This window comes from Meles meles, chromosome 21, assembly GCF_922984935.1.
Source record: "Meles meles chromosome 21, mMelMel3.1 paternal haplotype, whole genome shotgun sequence".
Classification (NCBI taxonomy): domain Eukaryota; kingdom Metazoa; phylum Chordata; class Mammalia; order Carnivora; family Mustelidae; genus Meles; species Meles meles.
Window position 1 is genome coordinate 44,055,026 of NC_060086.1, and position 19,264 is coordinate 44,074,289.

General features: G+C 63.2%; 1 protein-coding gene across 4 annotated transcripts in view; it reads left to right on the forward strand.

Annotated features, from left to right (window-relative positions):
* NPRL3 (NPR3 like, GATOR1 complex subunit) overlaps positions 1-19,264 on the forward strand; it is a 36,720-nt gene that overhangs the window by 10,542 nt on the left and 6,914 nt on the right. For all 4 annotated transcript variants that reach the window (XR_006816738.1, XM_045994048.1, XM_045994046.1 and 1 more), the window contains 6 exons: positions 2,946-3,075; positions 4,298-4,372; positions 8,812-8,965; positions 10,706-10,787; positions 17,344-17,481; positions 18,192-18,348. Coding sequence is in view for 3 of the 4 variants with exons in the window: in XM_045994046.1 (XP_045850002.1) it covers positions 2,946-3,075; positions 4,298-4,372; positions 8,812-8,965; positions 10,706-10,787; positions 17,344-17,481; positions 18,192-18,348 (736 nt within the window). In the remaining variant the exon portion in view is untranslated. The remainder of the gene's footprint in view (positions 1-2,945; positions 3,076-4,297; positions 4,373-8,811; positions 8,966-10,705; positions 10,788-17,343; positions 17,482-18,191; positions 18,349-19,264) is intronic.

Genomic DNA, 19,264 nt, shown 5'->3' on the forward strand with positions numbered 1-19,264 from the left:
TTCCATTGCTGCCTCTTCCTCTGTTTTCTGGCCAGGCTGTAGGAAAAGCCCGTTCCTGAGTGTCCCAGCAGGAATGGGAGGGCTTGCCTGTTTCCGGCGGGGCTGGTTCGTCTCAAGTGCTTTTATTTCTTCTTTAGATCTTGACGTTCTTCCAGGGACATTAGTTTTGTAACGGCGGTTTTACTGTGTTGCAACACACTTACCAGGGCTTTCATCTTCACAGCTTTGCGGGAAAAGGATTTTTTGGAAACAGATATTCTCACGCGTTTTGTTTGACTTTGCTGTTCATATCAGTTACGTCCCCTTCCCCCAAGTCTCATGATGGGACTCTGTGGCGCTGTGCGTTAGGTCAGCAGACACAGTACGTGAAGTGTTGGCCGCTCAGGTATTAATTTTTTTTCTTTTATCGTAAGTGTGTAATATTAGGGACCGTGAGTGGATTTCTGTGTGGGTCAGACTGGCTTATACGGGCAGAGCAGCCACACGCCACCCAGGCCACCCCAGAGAACCACTTAGGGGCGTGTGGCTTTTAACTTCGGCAGCACATGGCTCTCAAGTTGGCCCCCTCTGTTGGGTCCTTTCTGGACCCAGAGGAGGGAGTGTTTTTTTTTGTTTGTTTTTTTTAAGATTTATTTGACAGATAGAGATCACAAGTAGGCAGAGAGGCAGGCAGAGAGAGAGAGGAGGAAGCAGGCTCCCTGCCAAGCAGAGAGCCCGATGCGGGGCTCGATCCCAGGACCCTGGGATCATGACCTGAGCTGAAGGCAGAGGCTTTAATCCACTGAGCCACCCAGGCGCGGAGGGAGTGTTTTTTATTTGACTCTTGGAAGGGTACCTCTTGGACCTAGATATTTATAAGCGTGAACAGGGCCACCTCTGTCTGCCTCTGACTCTCAGGGCGCATTTCACAGCCAGGTTCGGGTTCCGGGACCGGTGGCTAAAGGCCAGGGCTGGGGCCCCTCTGTGGCTCTCCGCGACGGAGCAGAGGTTGCTAGTGGAGATTTTTGGATATCACAAGAGAAGGTGAACCTCTGGGATGGTAGGAAGTTGTTTTTCTGTCCGTCATCTCTGTGTCCCTCGTATCGCTGGGTGGCAGAGTGCAGGGCAGTGTTTGTCGAGATAGGGGTGGAATGTTGGCAGAAGTGCTTAGTAGGGCTTTATCAGCGGGAGCCCTCCCTCAGCGTCACTGTGTCCCTCCCGTGGGAGGTGCGGGGCAGGGTGGGCCATTTAGTGTTTGAAGAAAGCACATCGTGCCTCCTGAGACCCTGCAAGCTTCCATCTCTGGCTTATCCACTGCAGAGAATGGTGTTCCTGGGAAGGAGTGACCCACACTGGGCAGCCAAGGGCTGCAGCCGTGCGTCCCGAGTTCCCCAGAATGTCTGACAGCACTGGTCTCGGAAGGCCCAACTGCATTCCTGACTGTACAGGAGCCAGGGCAGCCCGTTTTGACCCAAACCCTTGCATCTGGTTTGTTTTGGGGACCACAGAGTGATCAGAGGCTCCTAGAGGACCACGCTGGCCCTGGGGATAGGCTGGAGGCCGGCATGACCAGCCCCCTGTGGCCGTGCTAGCTCGCCTGCTGCCTAGGGGAGAGGCTTGGAGAGAGCCCATCGCTGCCTGTCTTGCCTTTGTCCGTGTGCTGGTTGACCTCAGCTCTCGTTCCGGGCGGGTTCCAGGGCACGTCTCTGGCGTGAGACGCTGAGCCCTGCCGAGGGCGAGGAACCCAGAGCAGCGGCCCCTTCTGGCCCACGTAACGTCAGGGTCCTTTGCTGCCTCGGTTGGCCGGAAGCCGCAGTCTGCGGTGGACCTTCCCTCCGGGGTGGTGGGGGTCCGTGGCCGCCCTCCCTGCAGAGCGAGCTCCTTGAGAGGAGAAGCTCTGGAGGGGCCCTGATTCCCTGTGGCTCCTCCGTGAAGGCCTGGGACGCACCCTGCCTGTCTGTCCTCATCGGCCTCCTCAGGACTACCGGGGCCTCCTTGCCCAGGGGCAGAGCATGGCTGTGGAGGGACGGGAACCGCCCGTCCCCACACAGTGGGCCCTTCTGGCCTGATGTTAGATGTGCCTTCCCAGGTGGAGGAATGAGCATAGGACTCGTGTCCCTTCTGGCTCCTGACCAGACACAGGCCTCTGTGTTGCTGGAGTGGAGGCCCTGCAGCCTGGGCTCTGAGATGAGGGTCTGCGCTGCACCCCCGGCCTCTCCTCCCCATGGTGACGCTCGCGTATCTGGGTCCCCTGGGCAGGAAGGAACAGGGTTGCCCGTGGGGAGACAGGTGTAGGGGTGCGTCTCGACGGGGGTGAGCTCGACAGTGGTACCGAGGCCGCAGCCAGACGTCCCGTCCCACCACAGCCTTCCTCCTTCCCACAGCTGCAGGCCGGCGCGTCCCCACCTTCGCGTCCTGTCACCGGCTCCGCAGACTTGTGCTTCTTCAAGGTTCCTCCCCTAGTGAGAGCTGGGAGGTTGAGTGCTCAGTGTAGGGACGCCCGGGCAGCCTTGCCGTGAGGAAGGTCAGCGAGTGATGTCCTTTACACACGGGGGTGCAGGGTGCAGCCCGGCCAGCCTGGGCCAGTCAGGTCAGCTGTCCCCGCGCGCCTGTGCCCCGGGGCGAGCGGCTCCCGGGGAAGTGCCTGCCGCAGCTGCTGGCCTCCCTCGAGAAGCAAGCTGCAGTGCGCCCTCTCTCCCCAGTTCCGTGGAGCATGCCACGAAATGACAGCATGTGCCTTCGTCTCTGCTTCTCGTGCCTTTTACCTCGTAATCCTGGGGTTTGTGTCCCCGGTCGCGGGGCCGCTTCCGAAGGGCGACTGACGGCAGCTTCCGGTGGGCAGTGGGGGTAGAGCGCTGCCCGCACGGAGTGCCGTGTCCCGAGACCCTTCCCCTCGGAGGGCAGGGGGGCCTGGTGCCGTGGCACGTTGGGTCCTGATTTCCACTCTGCCCTTGTGTTATTTTAAGGTTTTCGGATGTCATTCTGGCAACGATTTTGGCAACCAAGTCTGAAATGTGTGGCCAGAAGTTTGAGCTGAAGATTGATAACGTGCGGTTTGTTGGGCACCCGACTCTGCTGCAGCACGCGCTGGGGCAGGTACGGCCCCCCTGGGCGGTGGGTTCTCCCTGGGCGGTGGGTTCTCCCTGGGCGGGCACGGCCCGTCCTGGCTCCGGGGCCCTCAGGGAGCTGTGGCTCACGCTGGTGAAGGCAGCCATCGTATCACGCCGTGCCCCTGACCCCGTGCGTGTGTGCGTGTTCCGTGCTGTGGATCCCCGTAGGCCGTGGTTTTTGCTCTTCGCGTCCTGGGTTCTCCTGGCTGCCACCTTCCCCTTTATACCTAGGACGTCCGTCTCTGAAGTGGCGCAAGTTTTTTCTCGTTTGTTAAATGACATCGTAGCAAACAGGATGATTAATTCAGTTCTCACGGTTGCGCTAGACTTCTGGGATGGGTGAAACGTGCGGTCCTGAGGGGTTTTAGCAAGACCGCGGGCACTGTTACCACGGGAATCCAACACCGGAACCTGCGAGGCGGGTGCTTGCACGCAGGCAGAGTCAGGCTTTGATAAGGTGGGGGTAGATTGAGCTCATTTCTAGGGTCCCGAAGCTGCGTCCGCAAGTCTTTCCGTGAGTTTGCCTGTGGAAGGAGCTTCTGAGGGGGTTGGATGTTCCCGGACGGCAGTCCCTGGCTGGGTGCACCGGGTCCCACTGGTGACACCTTCCTCTCTACCAGGTCCCTGTAGACAGGCCTCAGTCCCCGCTGCGGACCCGCGGGTGGCAGAGGGGAGATGGGACATCAGACCAGGGTGGTGACGGTCCTGGTGGGTTGGCCCCGGGAGATGTGGCCAGCACCCGCCCCACCCCCAGACACACTCCTGTGCCCCCCGCTGGCAACATGCTTGACCTACCATGGCCGGATGCCAGGCAGCGCGGTCCCGGCTGGCTCTGACGTTCTCCTGTCTCTCCATTGTCGCGTGGTTGCCCAGCCTGGCAGAGACAGGGGACAGTGGAGACATCAGTGGGGGAGGGAGGGTCTGGGCAGAGAGTATCCCATGTGCTCCGGCCTCTCCCCCTCAAGCTCCCTTCCATTGCCTGCAGTAATCTCGTCCCTTGGGGCCGCCGTTGTCTCAGCCGCGTTTCCGTTGGCCCATGCTGCCCGTGCTTGCCCATGCGGAGGCGGTGGCCACGTCTGAGACCCTAGGGCTGTTTTTTTCTGGGTCGGCTACGCTCTGGAGCCTTTTCCTATGCCTGGAGAATAGCTCTGCACAGGGCTTCTTGGGACGTGGTGGCCCTCACTCATCAGATTGTATTTCTTTTCCAGGTTTCAAAAACAGACCCGTCTCCGAAGAGGGAAGCCCCCACGATGATTCTTTTTAACGTGGTGTTTGCACTGAGGGTGAGCACTGGCAGCTCGAGGGCGGGGAGCAGGGCCGGGGCCGGGGACCGGAGCAGCCGTTCGTTCATCTCCGTGCTGGCGTCATTGGCTCGGAGCTCGGACTGCGGGGCTGGCCCAGCTGCTGCCGGGCCCCTCCTGGGGTCCTGCGGGAGTTCACCCTTCCTGTGTTTTCTCAGTAAAATGCACATAACGTTTACCGTCTTGACCATTTTACAGTGTGCGGTATGGGGGCATCCAGGACAGGTTCTTTGCCCCAACAGGAGGCCCCGGCCCCTTACTCCTCATTTTCCCTCCCCTCCCGGCCCCTGGAAACCACCGGGTGCCTTCTGTCTGCGGGCTTTCCTGTTTGCATTTGTGTAGAGACCGGATCCTGCACCGTGTGGCCCTCGGCGTGTGTCTGCGTCCGCGTAGCTCGTGCATGTGGTAATGTGCCCTTCCTTCTCGTGGCGGCAGCGTGTTCCGTGTGCGTGGCGCTCCTCTGCCGATGCGCAGATGCGCTGTCTCTGCCGCCGCCGTTGGGAACGACGTGTGAGCGTCACTGCGCCAGTGCTGTGACGGACATTTCTGTCCGGGTGTTGGCGTGGACGCCCGGTTTTCTCTCCCTTGGGCACACGCACCCCGGAGTGGCATCGCGGTGGCGTGTTGAGGACGGGCGGGACGGTGGCCCTCCGTCTGCCTCCCCCGCACCGGCACTCGTGGTTCTCCGTGTCGTGTGTAATCCGTAAGCCTCGGAGTTTCTCGGGGCACTTCCCAGACTGCGAGGTCGGGTTAGAGGAAGTTTCTCTTCAGAGAAGCTGTCGGGATCTGAGGGACCCACGTGAACATGAAAAGTGCCCCGGGGAAGCTTCGCTGAGTTCTGAACGGACTGGGAGTTGCCCAGAAGTCTGTCTGGTGGCCGTTCTGTGACGGGATCCCTCTGAGCTACCCCCTGCCGGTTCGTACGAGAGCAGCCCGTGTTCTCTCTGGCGGGCACGCGGGACCCGCGCGCTGGCTTCACAGGAGCGTCCCACACCACGTGACGGGTCTTGGGGAACGGAGCAGCGTGCGTTCTGCCAGCCCTCAGGGTGGCCAGAATGACACGCAGCGGAGGGGACACCTGTAAAATGGGGAATCGTTCCACGTCTCGAGATGCTTTTCTCTGGAGAGAAAACCACCTTCGCTGTGAGCGACTCGAAACCACAGGGACGCCAGGGCAGAGCCCCTCGGAGTGGGGCTCGGTCTTCAAAAGTGGCCTGTCCTGCTGTGTTGAGACAGAGCGGTGGGTTAGCAGGGCTGTCCCGGGCCTGCCACTCCACGTGGAGACCTTTACTTTGCCGCTTTGGCCCTTGTACAGTGTCGGTAATGTTAGGTGTGACTGACAGGATCACGTCCTGCACGCGTCCACCCAGAGAACTCCAGTAGGGAAGAAACAAAACCCCCAAATCATGGTGCCTGCTGTCGGCCTGTGGGCCCCGACAGTCCCTGCGGGTGGGCAGTGAGAAGCAGCCACGGGCCGCCCTGCAGGCAGGCCCTGGTCTCCGGGGGACAGTGTGGGGGAGCAGACTGGGTGCCACCCCCGGACACTGCATCCGGAAAACACGCAGATTCTGGAGCTGCGAGCAGACTTAGGACAACGGCGAGGCCGGAAACGGTGCGGGCATCCAGTCGTCGGGCCGATGAGGCGAACGGGAGTTAGCACCCTGTTGCGGCCCGCGGCTGGCAGGGGTGAGGCGTGCGGGCCCGGCGGGAGCCTGCAGGAGGACGGGTGGATCGCTGCGCCCGGACGCAAGGCAGTACAGGACCTCACACAGCGGAGGCCGTGACCTTGAAGAGCGGGAGGAATTTTAAGTGATGTAAAGCAGTGGTGTTTTTAAGGTAGAAACTTATTTTCTCCTTTTTAATAGTCACAAAAACATACGTATACACTTTTCCACTTTGAAGAGTTTTTTTTTTAAGATTTTATTTATTTTGGGCGCCTGGGCGGCTCAGTGGGTGAAGCGTCTGCCTTCGGCTCAGGTCATGATCTCAGGGTCCTGAGATCGAGTCCCACGTCAGGCTCTCTGCTCAGCAGGAAGCCTGATTCCCTCTCTCTCTGCCTGCCTCTCTATTTGTGATCTCGCTCTGTCAAATAAAAAAACAAAATCTTTAAAAAAAAAAGATTTTATTTATTTATTTGACAGACAGAGATCACAAGTAGGCAGAGAGGCAGGCAGAGAGAGGAGGAAGCAGGTTCCCCGCTGAGCAGAGAGCCCGATGCGGGGCTCGATCCCAGGACCCTGAGATCATGACCTGAGCCGAAGGCAGCGGCTTTAACCCACTGAGCCACCCAGACGCCCCGCTACTCTGAAGAGTGTTAAACAAACTGCCCCCTAGTGACAATAGTCTGACAACCCTCGTATGCCCGTCTCTGATGTCCCCCGGCCGTCACCGGCCCGCCCTGGCTTCTCCACTGCCCTGTTGCTTAGGTGTTTCGGGCAAGCCCTGCGGCTCATGTCCGTTGCGTTCTCCGTCCTGCGGGTGGCTTCTCCATGAGCTGTGAACACCGGTGTGAGTCCGTGGTACCTTTTCACCCTGATAAAGTTCGCAGTGATTTGGTTTCGGCCGCTGGTGTGTCGGCTAGGATGAAAACCTCGCCCTCACGAGTGTGTGGGCTGTGTCTGTGGGTTCTGCCGGTCGAGGACCCTCCTCCCCCTCTGGCCCGTTGGTGATCCGTGCTGGGGTCCGTCTCATCGTGCTTGCTGTGTGTGTTGCCTGCAAATAGGACGTCTGCTCTGAAGGCCTCGTTGTTTCGGGCACTTTCTGGGAGCGAGAAAGTCTCACAGGCGATACCTAAATTTCCTGCTGTTTCACATCCCCTGTGGGGCAAGTGCGGAGTTTCTGGTTTCCCCCCAGGGCCGGCACGGCCTCGGTGGTCCCTCTGTCCCTGTGGCCAGAGCGAGCCTTGGGCTGTGCAGGCACCTGTGTCTGTGGTGTCTGGCCTGTGAAGCCAAGCAGGGCACCCCAGGGCACCCCATCAGGGCAGGCACCGGGCCTCGCCTAGGTGAGCTCCCCGCTGCCTGCCTGGGAATGTGGACCTCGTGGGCTCGGGCATCTGACTTAAAACACCGTGGTGGCCCGCCGGTGGGACCTGGAGCGTAGGGTCAGGCTCTCCCGTGTGACTTGGTGGCTCAGGAGGCGAATAGTCAGGTGCATGAGATCGTCCCTCCCCTGTTTGCTGCTGGGACCGTCTGCACAGACGCCTCTGCAAGTGTGTTTTGTCGTAAAGCCACGGCACGTGCTTTCAGACCGAGGCCCTGTAGTTCCAGCGTCTCGGGGGCATTGCTGGGGGCCATGCTTGACGTGGAGGGGCAGGGCTGCTGCCGGGCGCTGGGCTCGGCGTGAGGGCAGTGTTTCGTCCTGTCCGCTGCACGGGTGCGGGTTCTGTCTGAGCGTGCCATCTGCTGGGAGTTCAGAAAATCTCTCCAAGTCCAGGGGGTGAAGGTGTTTACCTCGTCTGGTGCAGGGTTTGGTCCAAAGGGCTGGCGGTGGACACCTCGCTGGGGGGGCCCTGCCTGCCAGATAGACAGGAGGGAGGCACCCCTGGGTTTAATCAGCCGCACCAGCGTCCCTCTCCCTTCTGCACCTCCGCCCCCGGGATGACTCAGCAGCGCTCCGGCCTCCAGAACCACTGAGTCACGGCTGGCCGGCTATCTGCTCCATGGGGCCTCTGCAGAGACCGTCCAGCTGCCTGCCCCACCCTGGCCTGGGCGGGTGTGGCCGCCTGGCCTCACTGCCCGTCTGATAGGTTCTGGAGCTGGCGCCGGGTGCCAGGGGAGCCTGTGGGGAGAGGGTCAGCCATGGTTTTGCTGGGAAGAGCCTCCTCCCCTGAGGACAGTGCGTCCAGCAGACGGTGGGCCTGGAGCCTCTGTGTCCCGAGCTCCGCGTCCCTGTTGTAGTGGGTCCGTGTGGTTGAGTTCTCAGGAGGCTGGTCCTGCCCACCAGTGGTCGCTGCACATGGGTGACCCCAAGCACTCTAGGGTTTGTGCCCTGCAGGGGCTCTGTCGGGCTAACTGCTGGGGGCGGTGCCGCTGTTGAGCGTCTCTGGCGGGGGCCTGGGGTCCCACGGCGGGCGGTGGTGGGATCTGTGCCTTCTGCTGCCCCGGCCCCCGGCGGCTGCCCTGGTCCCTCCTGCATGGCCCCGCTGTGGTGCCCTGCTGCGCCTCTGCTGGCAGCATGTGCTGGGGGCCCCACGGAGCCGTCTCCATGCTGCCCCGCGGGCAGCCGTTCCCCAGCCAGGACGCCGCTCACGGCGGTGTTGCTGTGACAGACCCCAGAGGGGACACAGGCCCGGGCGACAGCCGTGGTCCCCGGAGAGGGCCTTGTGGCCAAGGAGTCGCGCGGTTCCTTCACGCCCTGCGGCCGCTGCGCCCGTATGCCCCTGAGTGCGCGTGCGGCCTCCGAGCGCCCGCCCTCCCCCGCAGGCCAACGCGGACCCGTCGGTCATCAGCTGCCTGCACACGCTGTCCCGGCGCATCGCCACGGTGCTGCAGCACGAGGAGCGCCGCTGCCGGTACCTCACGCGGGAGGCCAAGCTGATCCTGGCGCTGCAGGACGAGGTGTCCGCCGTGGCCGACGGTGAGTGCCGCGGGGGGTCCGCACGCGGGCCCCGGGGGCTCCTGGGACCGTCTGCAGGTCATCCCTGGACGCTCGGGAGGACGCCCCACGGGACACGGCTGCACAGCAGCCCCGAACTGACCCCGGAAGTGGATTTCCCGGCCTGAGCCGCACCCCGCAGCGCCTGGCGGCCGGTGCACACGCCGGGGACTTGCTCAGGGGCCAGTGAGAACGCGGGGCTGGTGAGGCGGGCGCTTTCCAGTTCTCGGCTTCCCGCAAGCGGAGGGAGGACCTGACAGAGTCAGCAGCTGACCAGTCACTGGCTGCGTGGACCTGGGCGTCCCTAAACACCTGTAAGCGCCGGACGCCCCGCCACCCCCACACCCCCATCTCAGCTCGGGGCTCTGCAGCCGAAGGAGGCCGGACGCAGGTCCGAGGGTGAGCCCAGTCTGGCCGCGGCCGGACGTCAGAGTAGCGGTCGGTCGGCGGACTTGAGCTGGCCCACTTGGGTGCAGTTCAGTGAGAACTTGCTTCTTCCCTTGACTGTCAGAGTTTGCAAGTGTGTTTTGGTCAGTTGTGTATTGATTAATAACACAAGTTTTGTCTAAAAAAATTCTCTTTAGGGCGCCTGGGTGGCTCAGCGGGTTAAGCCGCTGCCTTCGGCTCAGGTCATGATCTCAGGGTCCTGAGGTCGAGCCCCACATCGGGCTCTCTGCTCAGCAGGGAGCCTGCTTCCCTCTCTCTCTCTGCCTGCCTCTCTGCCTACTTGTGATCTCTCTCTGTCAAATAAAAAAAAAAAAAAAAACTTAAAAAAAATTCTCTTTAGAATCTGTGACTTTATCACAGAAGAATTTTTTTTTAAGATTTCATTTATTTGAGAGAGAGCGAGCACAAGCAGGGGGAGCAGCAGAGGCAGAGGCAGGCTTCCGGCTGAGCAGGGAGCCCAGTGCGGGGCTCCATCCCAGGACCCCGCGGAAGGCAGATGCTTACCAAGTGAGCCATCCAGGCGCCCCTAATGAAAGACTTTGGATCCTGAAAATAATTTGCACTGTGTGAGCGAGTGGGATGAGGCCTGGAAGCACCGGCTCAGCAAGTGGAGGGCGTCTCGGGGTCTGTGCTCTGGGGCCGCCGGTGAACTCGCCACAGGGCCAGGGCCCCAGTGCTGACATCTGACACGTGACCCGTCTGAAGGCTGTTGAACGAATCAGCCAAAGTCTCGTCTTCATTCAAATGGGTGCACAGATTTTACAAGATACAGTGTGGTGTTCCCTGATGTTTGGTTCAAATGACTTGAAATTGGGGCGCCTGGGTGGCTCAGTGGGTTAAGCCTCTACCTTCGGCTCAGGTCATGATCTCGGGCTCCTGCTCAGCGGGGAGCCTGCTTCCCCTCTCGCTCTGCTTGTGTTCTGTCTCTCGGTCACTCTGCCAAATAAGTACATAAAACTACAAAAATAAATCAAGAAGAAAACCGAGTTCAAATTTACTTTCAGTTAAACTTTAAGATTTATTTATCTGAGAGAGAGCACGTGAGTGTGGGGTGAGGGAGAGCGAGAGTCCTGAGCAGACACCCCCGCGCTGTGTGTGGCTCGATCTCATGGCTCCGAGATTGTGATCGGAGCCAAGACCACGAGTCGGACTTTGCACCCACCGAGCCACCCAGGCGCCCCAGTTAACCTCGTTCTTATGGGTATTTTCCGCTCTAGCCTTCGCGTGTTTCCCGGCTGCGGCGGCTCTAAACGCTCTGTGCTCTGATCCTTGCAGCGAGTGACGGTCCTCAGTCCCCGTTTCATCACATCCTGCCCAAGTGCAAGCTGGCCAGGGACCTCAAGGAGGCTTATGACAGGTGAGGCGGGGGTGGGCCGGGGCACCTGCCGGGGCCCTTGTTGCCTGGTCTCCTGCTATGCCACTGTGAGGGGCGGGCGTGGACTGGGAGTGCCGGCCCCCGGCCCCCCTGCGGGACGAAGTCACCGCTCAGGGTGCCAGGTTCCGGGTCTGCCTCCTGAGGTGGGTGTCACGTCATCACTTCGCTGAGGAGGAGGCTGAGGCTCCGAGGGCACCCCGGACCCCGTGGGGCTGGGTGCTGCCTGCGGGAAGGCGCGGGTGCTGCCTGCGGGAAGGCTGGGTGCTGCCTGCGGGAAGGCGCGGGTGCTGCCTGCGGGAAGGCGCGGGTGCTGCCTGCGGGAAGGCTGGGTGCTGCCTGCGGGAAGGCGCGGGTGCTGCCTGCGGGAAGGCGCGGGTGCTGCCTGCGGGAAGGCGCGGGTGCTGCGGACACAGCAGAGCCCCATGGTCCTTCCGCAGTGCTGGTGTTGGCAGCCAAGAGCTTCTGTTGACAGCGCGTCCGCTGGTCCCCGACCCTGGGTCTCAGAGCGGCTGGGTGGTGGGGGGCGCGGGCGGGGGCGCGGGGGATGGTCCCTGCACGCCGTGCCTGCCGCCCGCCCCAGGACTCTTGGTTCCCGAGGGGTCACCGCCCAGACAGCGGTGCAGGCGATTCTGGGCCCCGTCCTTGCACACCGCCCCGGGCCTGCCCCTGGCCTTCTCGGGCCTTCATCCCGTCGGTGGGCCGCATGCTCTCCCTGGAGGTGGGCTGGGCCCAGGAAGGGTGGCTTGTTGTAGACCCTTTTCTGCGTTATTCGTTTCCCTGATCTCACCCACCGTACGTGCTCGTTATCGAAATCCAGGAAATCTAGAAAAGCGTTGAGGAAACAAAGCCCATCTCTAGTCCATGTCCAGGGATCATGGTTAGGAGCATTTGGGAAATTTCCGTTCTTTCCATTCCGTTTTAACGGAAGCGTTTGAAAGGTCATGTGTCCCTCAGATCTGAAAATCAGAGTGTTGCGTTTCTTCCCGCTGTACCTGCACCAGGCTCCATCCGGCCCCGGCGGCAGGTGCGTCTCAGCCCCGGGTCACGTGCCAGCCGCCCAGGCGGGCTTGAGGCCACGCAGGCGAGCACTGGCCACCTCTGCCCCTTCACGCTGTGCGCACGCACCGTGCCTGCCCTCTCCGCTCAGCGGTGTGGCCTCGACCCCGCTGTACTGGTACGTAAGGACTTCTGTTGCTGCCGCCTGGTCAGCCAGCCCCTCTCCTGGGCCCTCAGTTGCCGCAGCCGCTGAGCCTCTGGGGCCGTGAGGCCCGCACCCGCCGCGCACGTGAGGTTGTGGGAGCGCTCCTGAGCCTGCCCTATGACGCGGTGCACGTGCCTGCAGGACCTGCGCCACGGCCCACGCCCCGCTGGCAGCACAGGAGACACCCCTTCTTTGGCTGTGCTGGCCCAGGGTCTCGGTGAGCGTGTGTCCACAGCCGTGTCCGGCCGCCGCCCTGCGCCCCCCTCTCCTGTCCAGGGCCTCCTCACCCCGTCCGCCGCTCTGTAGGAGGAAAGGTGCCTTTGCCCCAGACGCAGAGCTGTCCTCCGCGACGGGAGCTGTGGCCCCTGTTCCTTCGTCCTGACCTCGGCGGCGGGGGGTCGGCACAGGCCCTGCCGTCCCGTGGTCCCCCACCCGTTTCTCCCACGGCATCGCTCATGGCCACGTTGACGTCTGGTGCCCTCCGGTCTTGGGTTGGCTTTCTGGGCACCGTCCGGTGCCCGGCCTCCCTCCGCGAAGCTGGGACGAGAAGCGGTGCTCAGCCTGCCCTGGAGGTAAACGCCAGACCGGAGCCAGGCTTGCTGCGCCGAAGGAGGGAGTGGAGCGCGACTCCTTGGGTTTGAGCTGCGGCTTGGAGGCTGTGGGGCCCGGGGCGCTTGGCCTGCCTGCAGCCTGGACTCAGGCAGCCCCGCCCCCCAGCAGGCACGGGGTTGAAGGCGGCCAGGGATCCGTGTTTCAGGGAGGAAACAGCGCCTAGGTCACTGCTGCGCCCCCGGCTGCTTCTTGCAGCCCAGACGTCCTGGTGTGAGCGTTCAGGATCCCGTTTCCTCCGGGTGAAGCCCCCGCCCGCCCTTTCCTGTTCCTAGACCCCACCCTGCCCCGTGGTGGGTCCTGGGGCCTGGGGCCCAGCTCCATAAGCCGGCAGCAGCGCCCCTCCGGCGGGAGGCCCGGGGACAGCGGGGTCCCCCCTCACCCTGTCCCAGCCTGCTGGTGGCCGTGGCTCTGTGACGGCCCAGGAGCAGCCCTGGCCTGGGGCCTTCCCTGTGCCTTGAGGTCCGGCCTGGCCCGCGGCTGCAGGGGGCTTAGCTTGGAGCTAAGAGAGGGCGACGTGCGTTCACGGAGTGCCCTGGTGGCGCAGAGCCGTCTTCTCCCCGGGCAGCGTTCCAGCAGGGCGGGGAGGGTTTTGTCCGAGCAGAGGTGAGAGCCCGGGGCTGCTGCGAGGTGTGGGGGTCGGAGATCCAGGTGAGACGTCAAAGGAGCTGTTCTGGGTCAGCTTTTTAAAAAAAATGTCATTTGTTAATTTGTCAGCACAAGCAGGGGGAGCAGCCGAGGCAGAGGGAGAAGCAGGGAGCCTGACCCCGGACCCGACCCCAGCGGACACGTCGGCACCTGAGCCCGCCCAGCCTCCCGGGATGTGCTGCTTCACAAAACCCACGGCTGTGGCGTGGCCGACTGGCCTGGAGGCCTCGTGGCCCGGGACCCGAGTGTCTGTGTGGAGGGGCCGGCAGCATGACTCCCTTGGGAGCCTGCCCTGACTGTTGTGGCACTGTGTCCCCCGTGGGGCTCGGTGGCCTCAGTGACTGCCCCACGCATCTGTGTGACCGTCAGGTTGTGTCTCCCGTGAAGTCGGGATGTCCCTGCACTTCCTGTAACAGACCTTGAGGCTGGCCTGTGGGGACGCACGGCTGGTGGCCCACTGGTGGTCGAGGGGATGCGAGCGCGGCCGTCACAGTATCGCGGGCCTCGGGCTTGACTGGGGGCGGACTGGTTTTCAGAGGCGCGGGGCCTGTGGTAGGGCCTGGAGGCTCGGAGCTCGGGGGCAGCCCAGGGCCGGTCCGGGCAGGTGGCCTTGGGAACTCGTGCTGGTTCATCGCTGCCTCCCACTGCCGCCTGCTCCGAGCTGAGATGCACTGGGGACACCTCTGCCAATGTCCTGGGAGGCCAGTCCCTTCCACAACGCGCACTTCTGTAAACCTTTGTGTGACATTTCAACGTGGGCCCTCCGGAGCCCCCTCGCACCTCTTGAACGACATCCCCGCCGCGTCAGTAGGAAGGCCGTGTGTGGGGCCAGAGTGTCGGCGGCGCTGGGTGGCAGGGAGAAGGGCGGCCAGGAGACCAGAGAAGGAGGTCTCGGCTCTTAGCTCAAGGGCTGGGAGCTGAAGCTGTTTCTCCGAGGGGAGGAGAGGGTAACAGAGAAAGGGCCGCAGGCCACCGGCCGTCTGGCCGGAGAGATAAGGGCGCATCTTCAAGGCCAGGTGTCGCCTCCTGCGCAGTCATCGCCTGGAGACCCGAGCGTTATCTCCGGTGGCAGCTGGGGCTGGGCGACCCTGTGCGGCCCAGAGCCGCGTGGCAGGCGGGATAAGCCTCCCGCGGGGGCAGCACTCTTCGTACAGTGTCTCCAGACCAAACATGACCGCCCTGTAGACAGAAGCACCGAGCGGAGCCGTGTAGGCGCCAGACCCCTGCTCTGCACCTGCTGCGGCGTGGGGAACTAGCCCGTAACGCCGCAGGGACGTTGTTCGGTGACAGGCGGCGACGGCACTCAGGGGCTGAGCGCGGAGTAACGTGGGCAACAGACAGCAGCTGCGCGTCAGACACACACGAGACGCAGCCTCCCAGGTTTTCGGAGGGGCGCCCTCTGTCCTGCCGTCAGGGAAACGGCTGCACTTCCCAACAGAGACAGCTGTTTCCCCTGCTCTTGGCCGACCTCAGTGCGGCTCCAGCTCACCTCTCGGGGCAGGGGCACGCCAGGGCTTCCCAGGAGCCCGTGTGGGTGGGCGTATTCTGCCGGATCCGCACATGGAGTCCCGGTGCACGGGGGGGTGGGGGGGAGCAGTGCCTTCGGGTGTGGAGCAAACTGCACGTGGGAATCAGGGAGCCCCATGCGCGCGTCTCCCCGCTCAGGGAGAGGACCCCGTGCCCGTGCCGTGCGTGCGGTGGCGTCGCCGAGCTCCTGGGGCAGCGGAGCAGCTGCGTGGCAACAGCAGGAGAGTCGGGGCTACTCCGGTTCCCCGCTGTGGCCGCCGCGCTTTTGAGCCGTGGCCTACGGACGGCCGCTCTGAAGCAGGCCTGTCTTTTCAGTCCGCCGGCCCTTCTGTCCCGGTGTCTGGCGGAACGGAGGCACCTGCCCACATTAGCCCAGGCGCGCTCTCCCTGCGGCCCTGCTTTCTCTCTCTTTGTTTCGTCGGTGGATGCCGAGAACCTCATCCGCCAGGCGGCTCTCTCGTGCCGTGGCCTTGGACCTCGTGAGCCGCCGATTCTCAGGTTCGGCGGCAGCTGTCCTCCTGCAGACGCCCTTGCCCAGAGCTTGCTGGGGCTCCGGGGGCCGCCATCTCCTACGGACTCGTTGGCTCTCCGCTCATCTGGGCATTGGTGAAGGACCCAGGTCTCTCCCGAGAGTGTGACGCTCATCAGAGCCACTCGTGGCGGTCACCCTGAGGGACTGTGGTGTCCGCGGTGACCAAAGCTTTGCCTTCCGGCCTCAGTCCCCCCCTGCGGCCCCCACCCTCGTGGCCGTGGGTGCTCTGACCCTCCCTCCAGGGACGGCGCGTGGTGCAGACGTCCGGGGAGTGCGGCGTGGGTTCCCTTCTGCCTCCGGGCGGGGCCGGGGGAGGGTGTCTGGGAGTCGCGGGCAGCGGGCAGATTATGGTTCGGCAGGGATCCTGAGGGTCGTCGTCGTCGTCGTCGTCGTCGTCGTCGTCGAGGTCACGGATGTGTGTTTGGCTCCGCCCACGGTTTGTCCTCACGAGAAAACGGCTGATTCTGCCGGCTCTTTGGGTGGACCCTGGAGAAGCCTGTGGTAGTTGTTCTGCCGCTTGAGGCTTCAGGGCTGCGATGGTAGGAACAGCCCCGGGTGTGGACCGTGAGCGAGGGCTGAGACGGGGGCTTCCTGAGCCCCGGGCCGCCCCACACTTGGCCGGATGTGGGCGTCTTGGCCTCTCGGCTGCTTGGGAATTGCCGAGTGGGGTTGGAATGTGATGGGAAGAAGTGGTCTGGGCCCGGCCAGACCTGACAGTGGGCACCCATCCCCCTCTCGTCCACCTGCCGGGGCTTTGGTGAGGACCAGTGATGGGCACTTTGCCCACGTAGCCCCTTCTCCTCCGTGTCGGATCCCAAGTGCTGTTGGCACTTGGCTCAGGAGCCACGTACCGGGCTTGGAGTGCGGTCAGGCTGGCTTCTCACTGGAGAGTTTCAGAAGCACCTGCTGAAAATGACTCCTATGTGTGTGGTTCTCGGGGGCAGGGCATATGGGGCCACATGCCCACTGGGGGGCTGCCAGGAACCCGTTCCTTGCGTAGGGGCTTCCCGAGGGAGTGTCCCCCCAGAGTGGCAGCGTGTGCCTTCCTGTTCCCAAAACGGTCCTCAGTGCCCCCCGGTACGGGATGCTTGACCGACTGTCGGGGGAGTTAGCACTAAGACCAGAGCTGGTGACCGGGTTCCGGCCGGGGAAACAGCACCCTCTAGCAGACACGTAGGTGCCTCCAGACACGCGGCTGGTTCCGGTGCATCCAGACGGCCTGGGGCGGGAGACGAGTTCGGGGAAAGAGTGGGCAGATCATGTGGGACTCCCGGCATTTGGGGCCTTGGCTGGGACTGCCGAGGGCAGTTTGAGGGTCTGAGTAGGGAGGTGGACGGGGGGGCTGGTACTGAGAAGGTCTGGACCTTGTACCTCCCTGTAGGTAGAGCAGACGGGATTTGCAGATGGTCAAGGTGGGATGTGGGAGAAACAAGGCTTCAGGGGCAGGGGGCTTTATGGGACCCGAATGGTGTTTGGCCCCGAAAGAACCAGATTGCCGTCAGCAGGGAGGTGGGGAGCGAGAGGTTTGCAGCTGAGGCTGGTTTGCTGAGGGACAGCTGGCGCGCCACCGGCCTCTGTAGGGAGCTGGGTGCCTTGCGCTCCTTCCCGGCAGGACGTACTGGGGCTTGGCACCCTCCCGCCTTTCCCCTGCTGCCCACCTGCCCTTTCCAGAGACTGGCTCTGCCTCCTGGCTGCCCAGCTGTGACGGGGCCTTCCTGGGCTGTGCAGGGGCCTATGCTGAGGTGGCCCCTGAGCCTGGGACTGACAAAGAAGAGGCTTCCCTGAGCCCTGGTGCTGCGGTTGGACTGCAGATTCCGGGGCTCCCCAGAGACGTCTGTGTGTGTGTTCTCGTGAACACCCTGCGGGCTGGGAGGCGCTCTCTGGCCCGGGGCTTCGTGTGCGGTTTGCTCGGGCTGCAGGAGCTGGGGGCTGGGAAGCGGCCCTCTCCGGCGGGGCTGGTGGGCTGGCGAGTGAGCATATGGGTTCGTGGGGCACTGGCGTTGACGGGCCGCTCTCCGCAGCCTGTGTACGTCGGGCGTGGTGCGGCTGCATGTCAACAGCTGGCTGGAGGTGAGCTTCTGCCTGCCCCACAAGATCCAGTACGCGGCCTCCAGCCTCATCCCCCCCGAGGCCATCGAGCGGAGCCTCAAAGCCATCCGGTGAGTGCCGGCCCTGCCCTCTGCCTGCGGGCCCTTCCCCCGAGACGAGCCGCTGCCTCAGGCTCCCGGGATGCTGTCTTCGGGAGTCCTCCTTCTGCCACAGCCCAGCCGTGTTTTCTGCAAGGAAAGAGCTGAGCTGTTTTCACAACCCCCGCCCCCCACCCAACTAACGTCTCTTGCTTCCTTAGATATTTTTATGACTAAACAAAGAAATCGGGGGGCATCACAGAAGATTCGGAGATTCGCTCTCGGTCTTGCCCGGCCTGTGCTCTAAGTGTGTGTCCTTCCTCCGGGACCCACTTGCTGAGTACATTATGGGGTTCTGTTCAGAGCTGCTGTGGGGTTTTGCTTTTCCATATTTGGGACTCTTTGCTTGGAAAAGATTCATGTATTTTTTCAGAGAACACATGTTTGCTGGGCAGTCCCAGGAGGGGAGATGGAGTTGGGTCGCCGAGCCTCCCTCCGCTTCGTTCCCGTTGTTTTTTCTGAGGGTTGTAGTGATCCCTGTGGGTTTTAAAGGCCCCTGGACACACCACTGCCCTTCTGTCTAACCGTTCCGGTGGCCTCTTCTCTCGGGTCCGGTGTCTGTGGGGCCCGGGTACGTGCCTGGTCAGGGGGCCTGTAGCTGGCGTGCCCCGCTGACCTCGGGTCCGGCGTCTGTGGGGCCCGGGTACGTGCCCGGTCAGCTGACCTCGGACTCTGCTCTGCAGCCCGTACCACGCTCTGCTGCTGCTCAGTGACGAGAAGTCCCTGCTGGGCGAGCTCCCCCTCGACTGCTCCCCGGCCCTGGTGCGCGTGATCAAGACCACGTCCGCCGTGAAGAACCTGCAGCAGCTGGCCCAGGACGCAGACCTGGCCTTGCTGCAGGTAACTCCCTGCGGGCCTGGGGACACACTCTCCATGGGGGAGAATGGTGGGGGAGGGGGGCACCTCAGAGCAGGTGGTCCTCGGTGGAGGTGGGAGGTCAGGGCATCAGACTGCCTGTGTGCCATTCCCCAGGACCTCTGTCTAGTGAGGGGCCCCGCGTGGCCTGCCGTGGGGGAATGGGTCATTCCAAGCGCTGGAATCGGAGTCAGGCCTGGCTCAGGGCTGGTTTTGTGAACTGGCTGTGGGGCTGACGTTGTGCTCTGTGCCGGCACGCGGCCCTCAGGTGCTGGCGGCTGGCCGGGCGTCGCTGAGTGAGAAACCGGCCGCAGGTGTGCAGTTTGCCGGTGTGGGAGGTGAGGGCCCACCTGGGTGCAGAAGCGGGACCTAACCTGGGGGCCTTGACCAGCCCCTTGTGTGTGCGGGGAGGCCTGTGTTGGGTGTGGGGTCCTGCGCTTGCTGAGCCGGTGCCCGTGCCTGCGGTTTTCTCTTTTCGCGGTTCTGAGACTCGTTTGTTTTCCAGGGAGAGCGCACGGGAGCGCGTGAGCTGGGGAGGGCGGGGGCAGGGAGTCCCAAGCAGACGTCTGGAGCCTGGGTGGGGGCCGGGAGTGCGGAGAAGCCCAGGAGGAAGCTGAAGGTCCCAGGGCGGTTGTGCCTTCCCCAGTGACCTGACCGCTGAGGGCAGGACCGGGGTCTGGGCCCATGGGCACCATGTGGCCACCAGGGGGCAGCAGGACCTGGCCGGGGAGCGCGGCTCTCTGAGGCCGTGTGAGGAAGAGGAGCCCAGGGGTGAGACCGGCCTGCCTGGGTGCCCCCTGACACCGCCCAGGAGGCAGACCTTTGGCCTTTGGCCGTTAGCGCAGCGGGGTGGGGGCCCGTGTTTCCCGAAGCAGCATTTTCTGGTCCTGCCGTCCAGGGC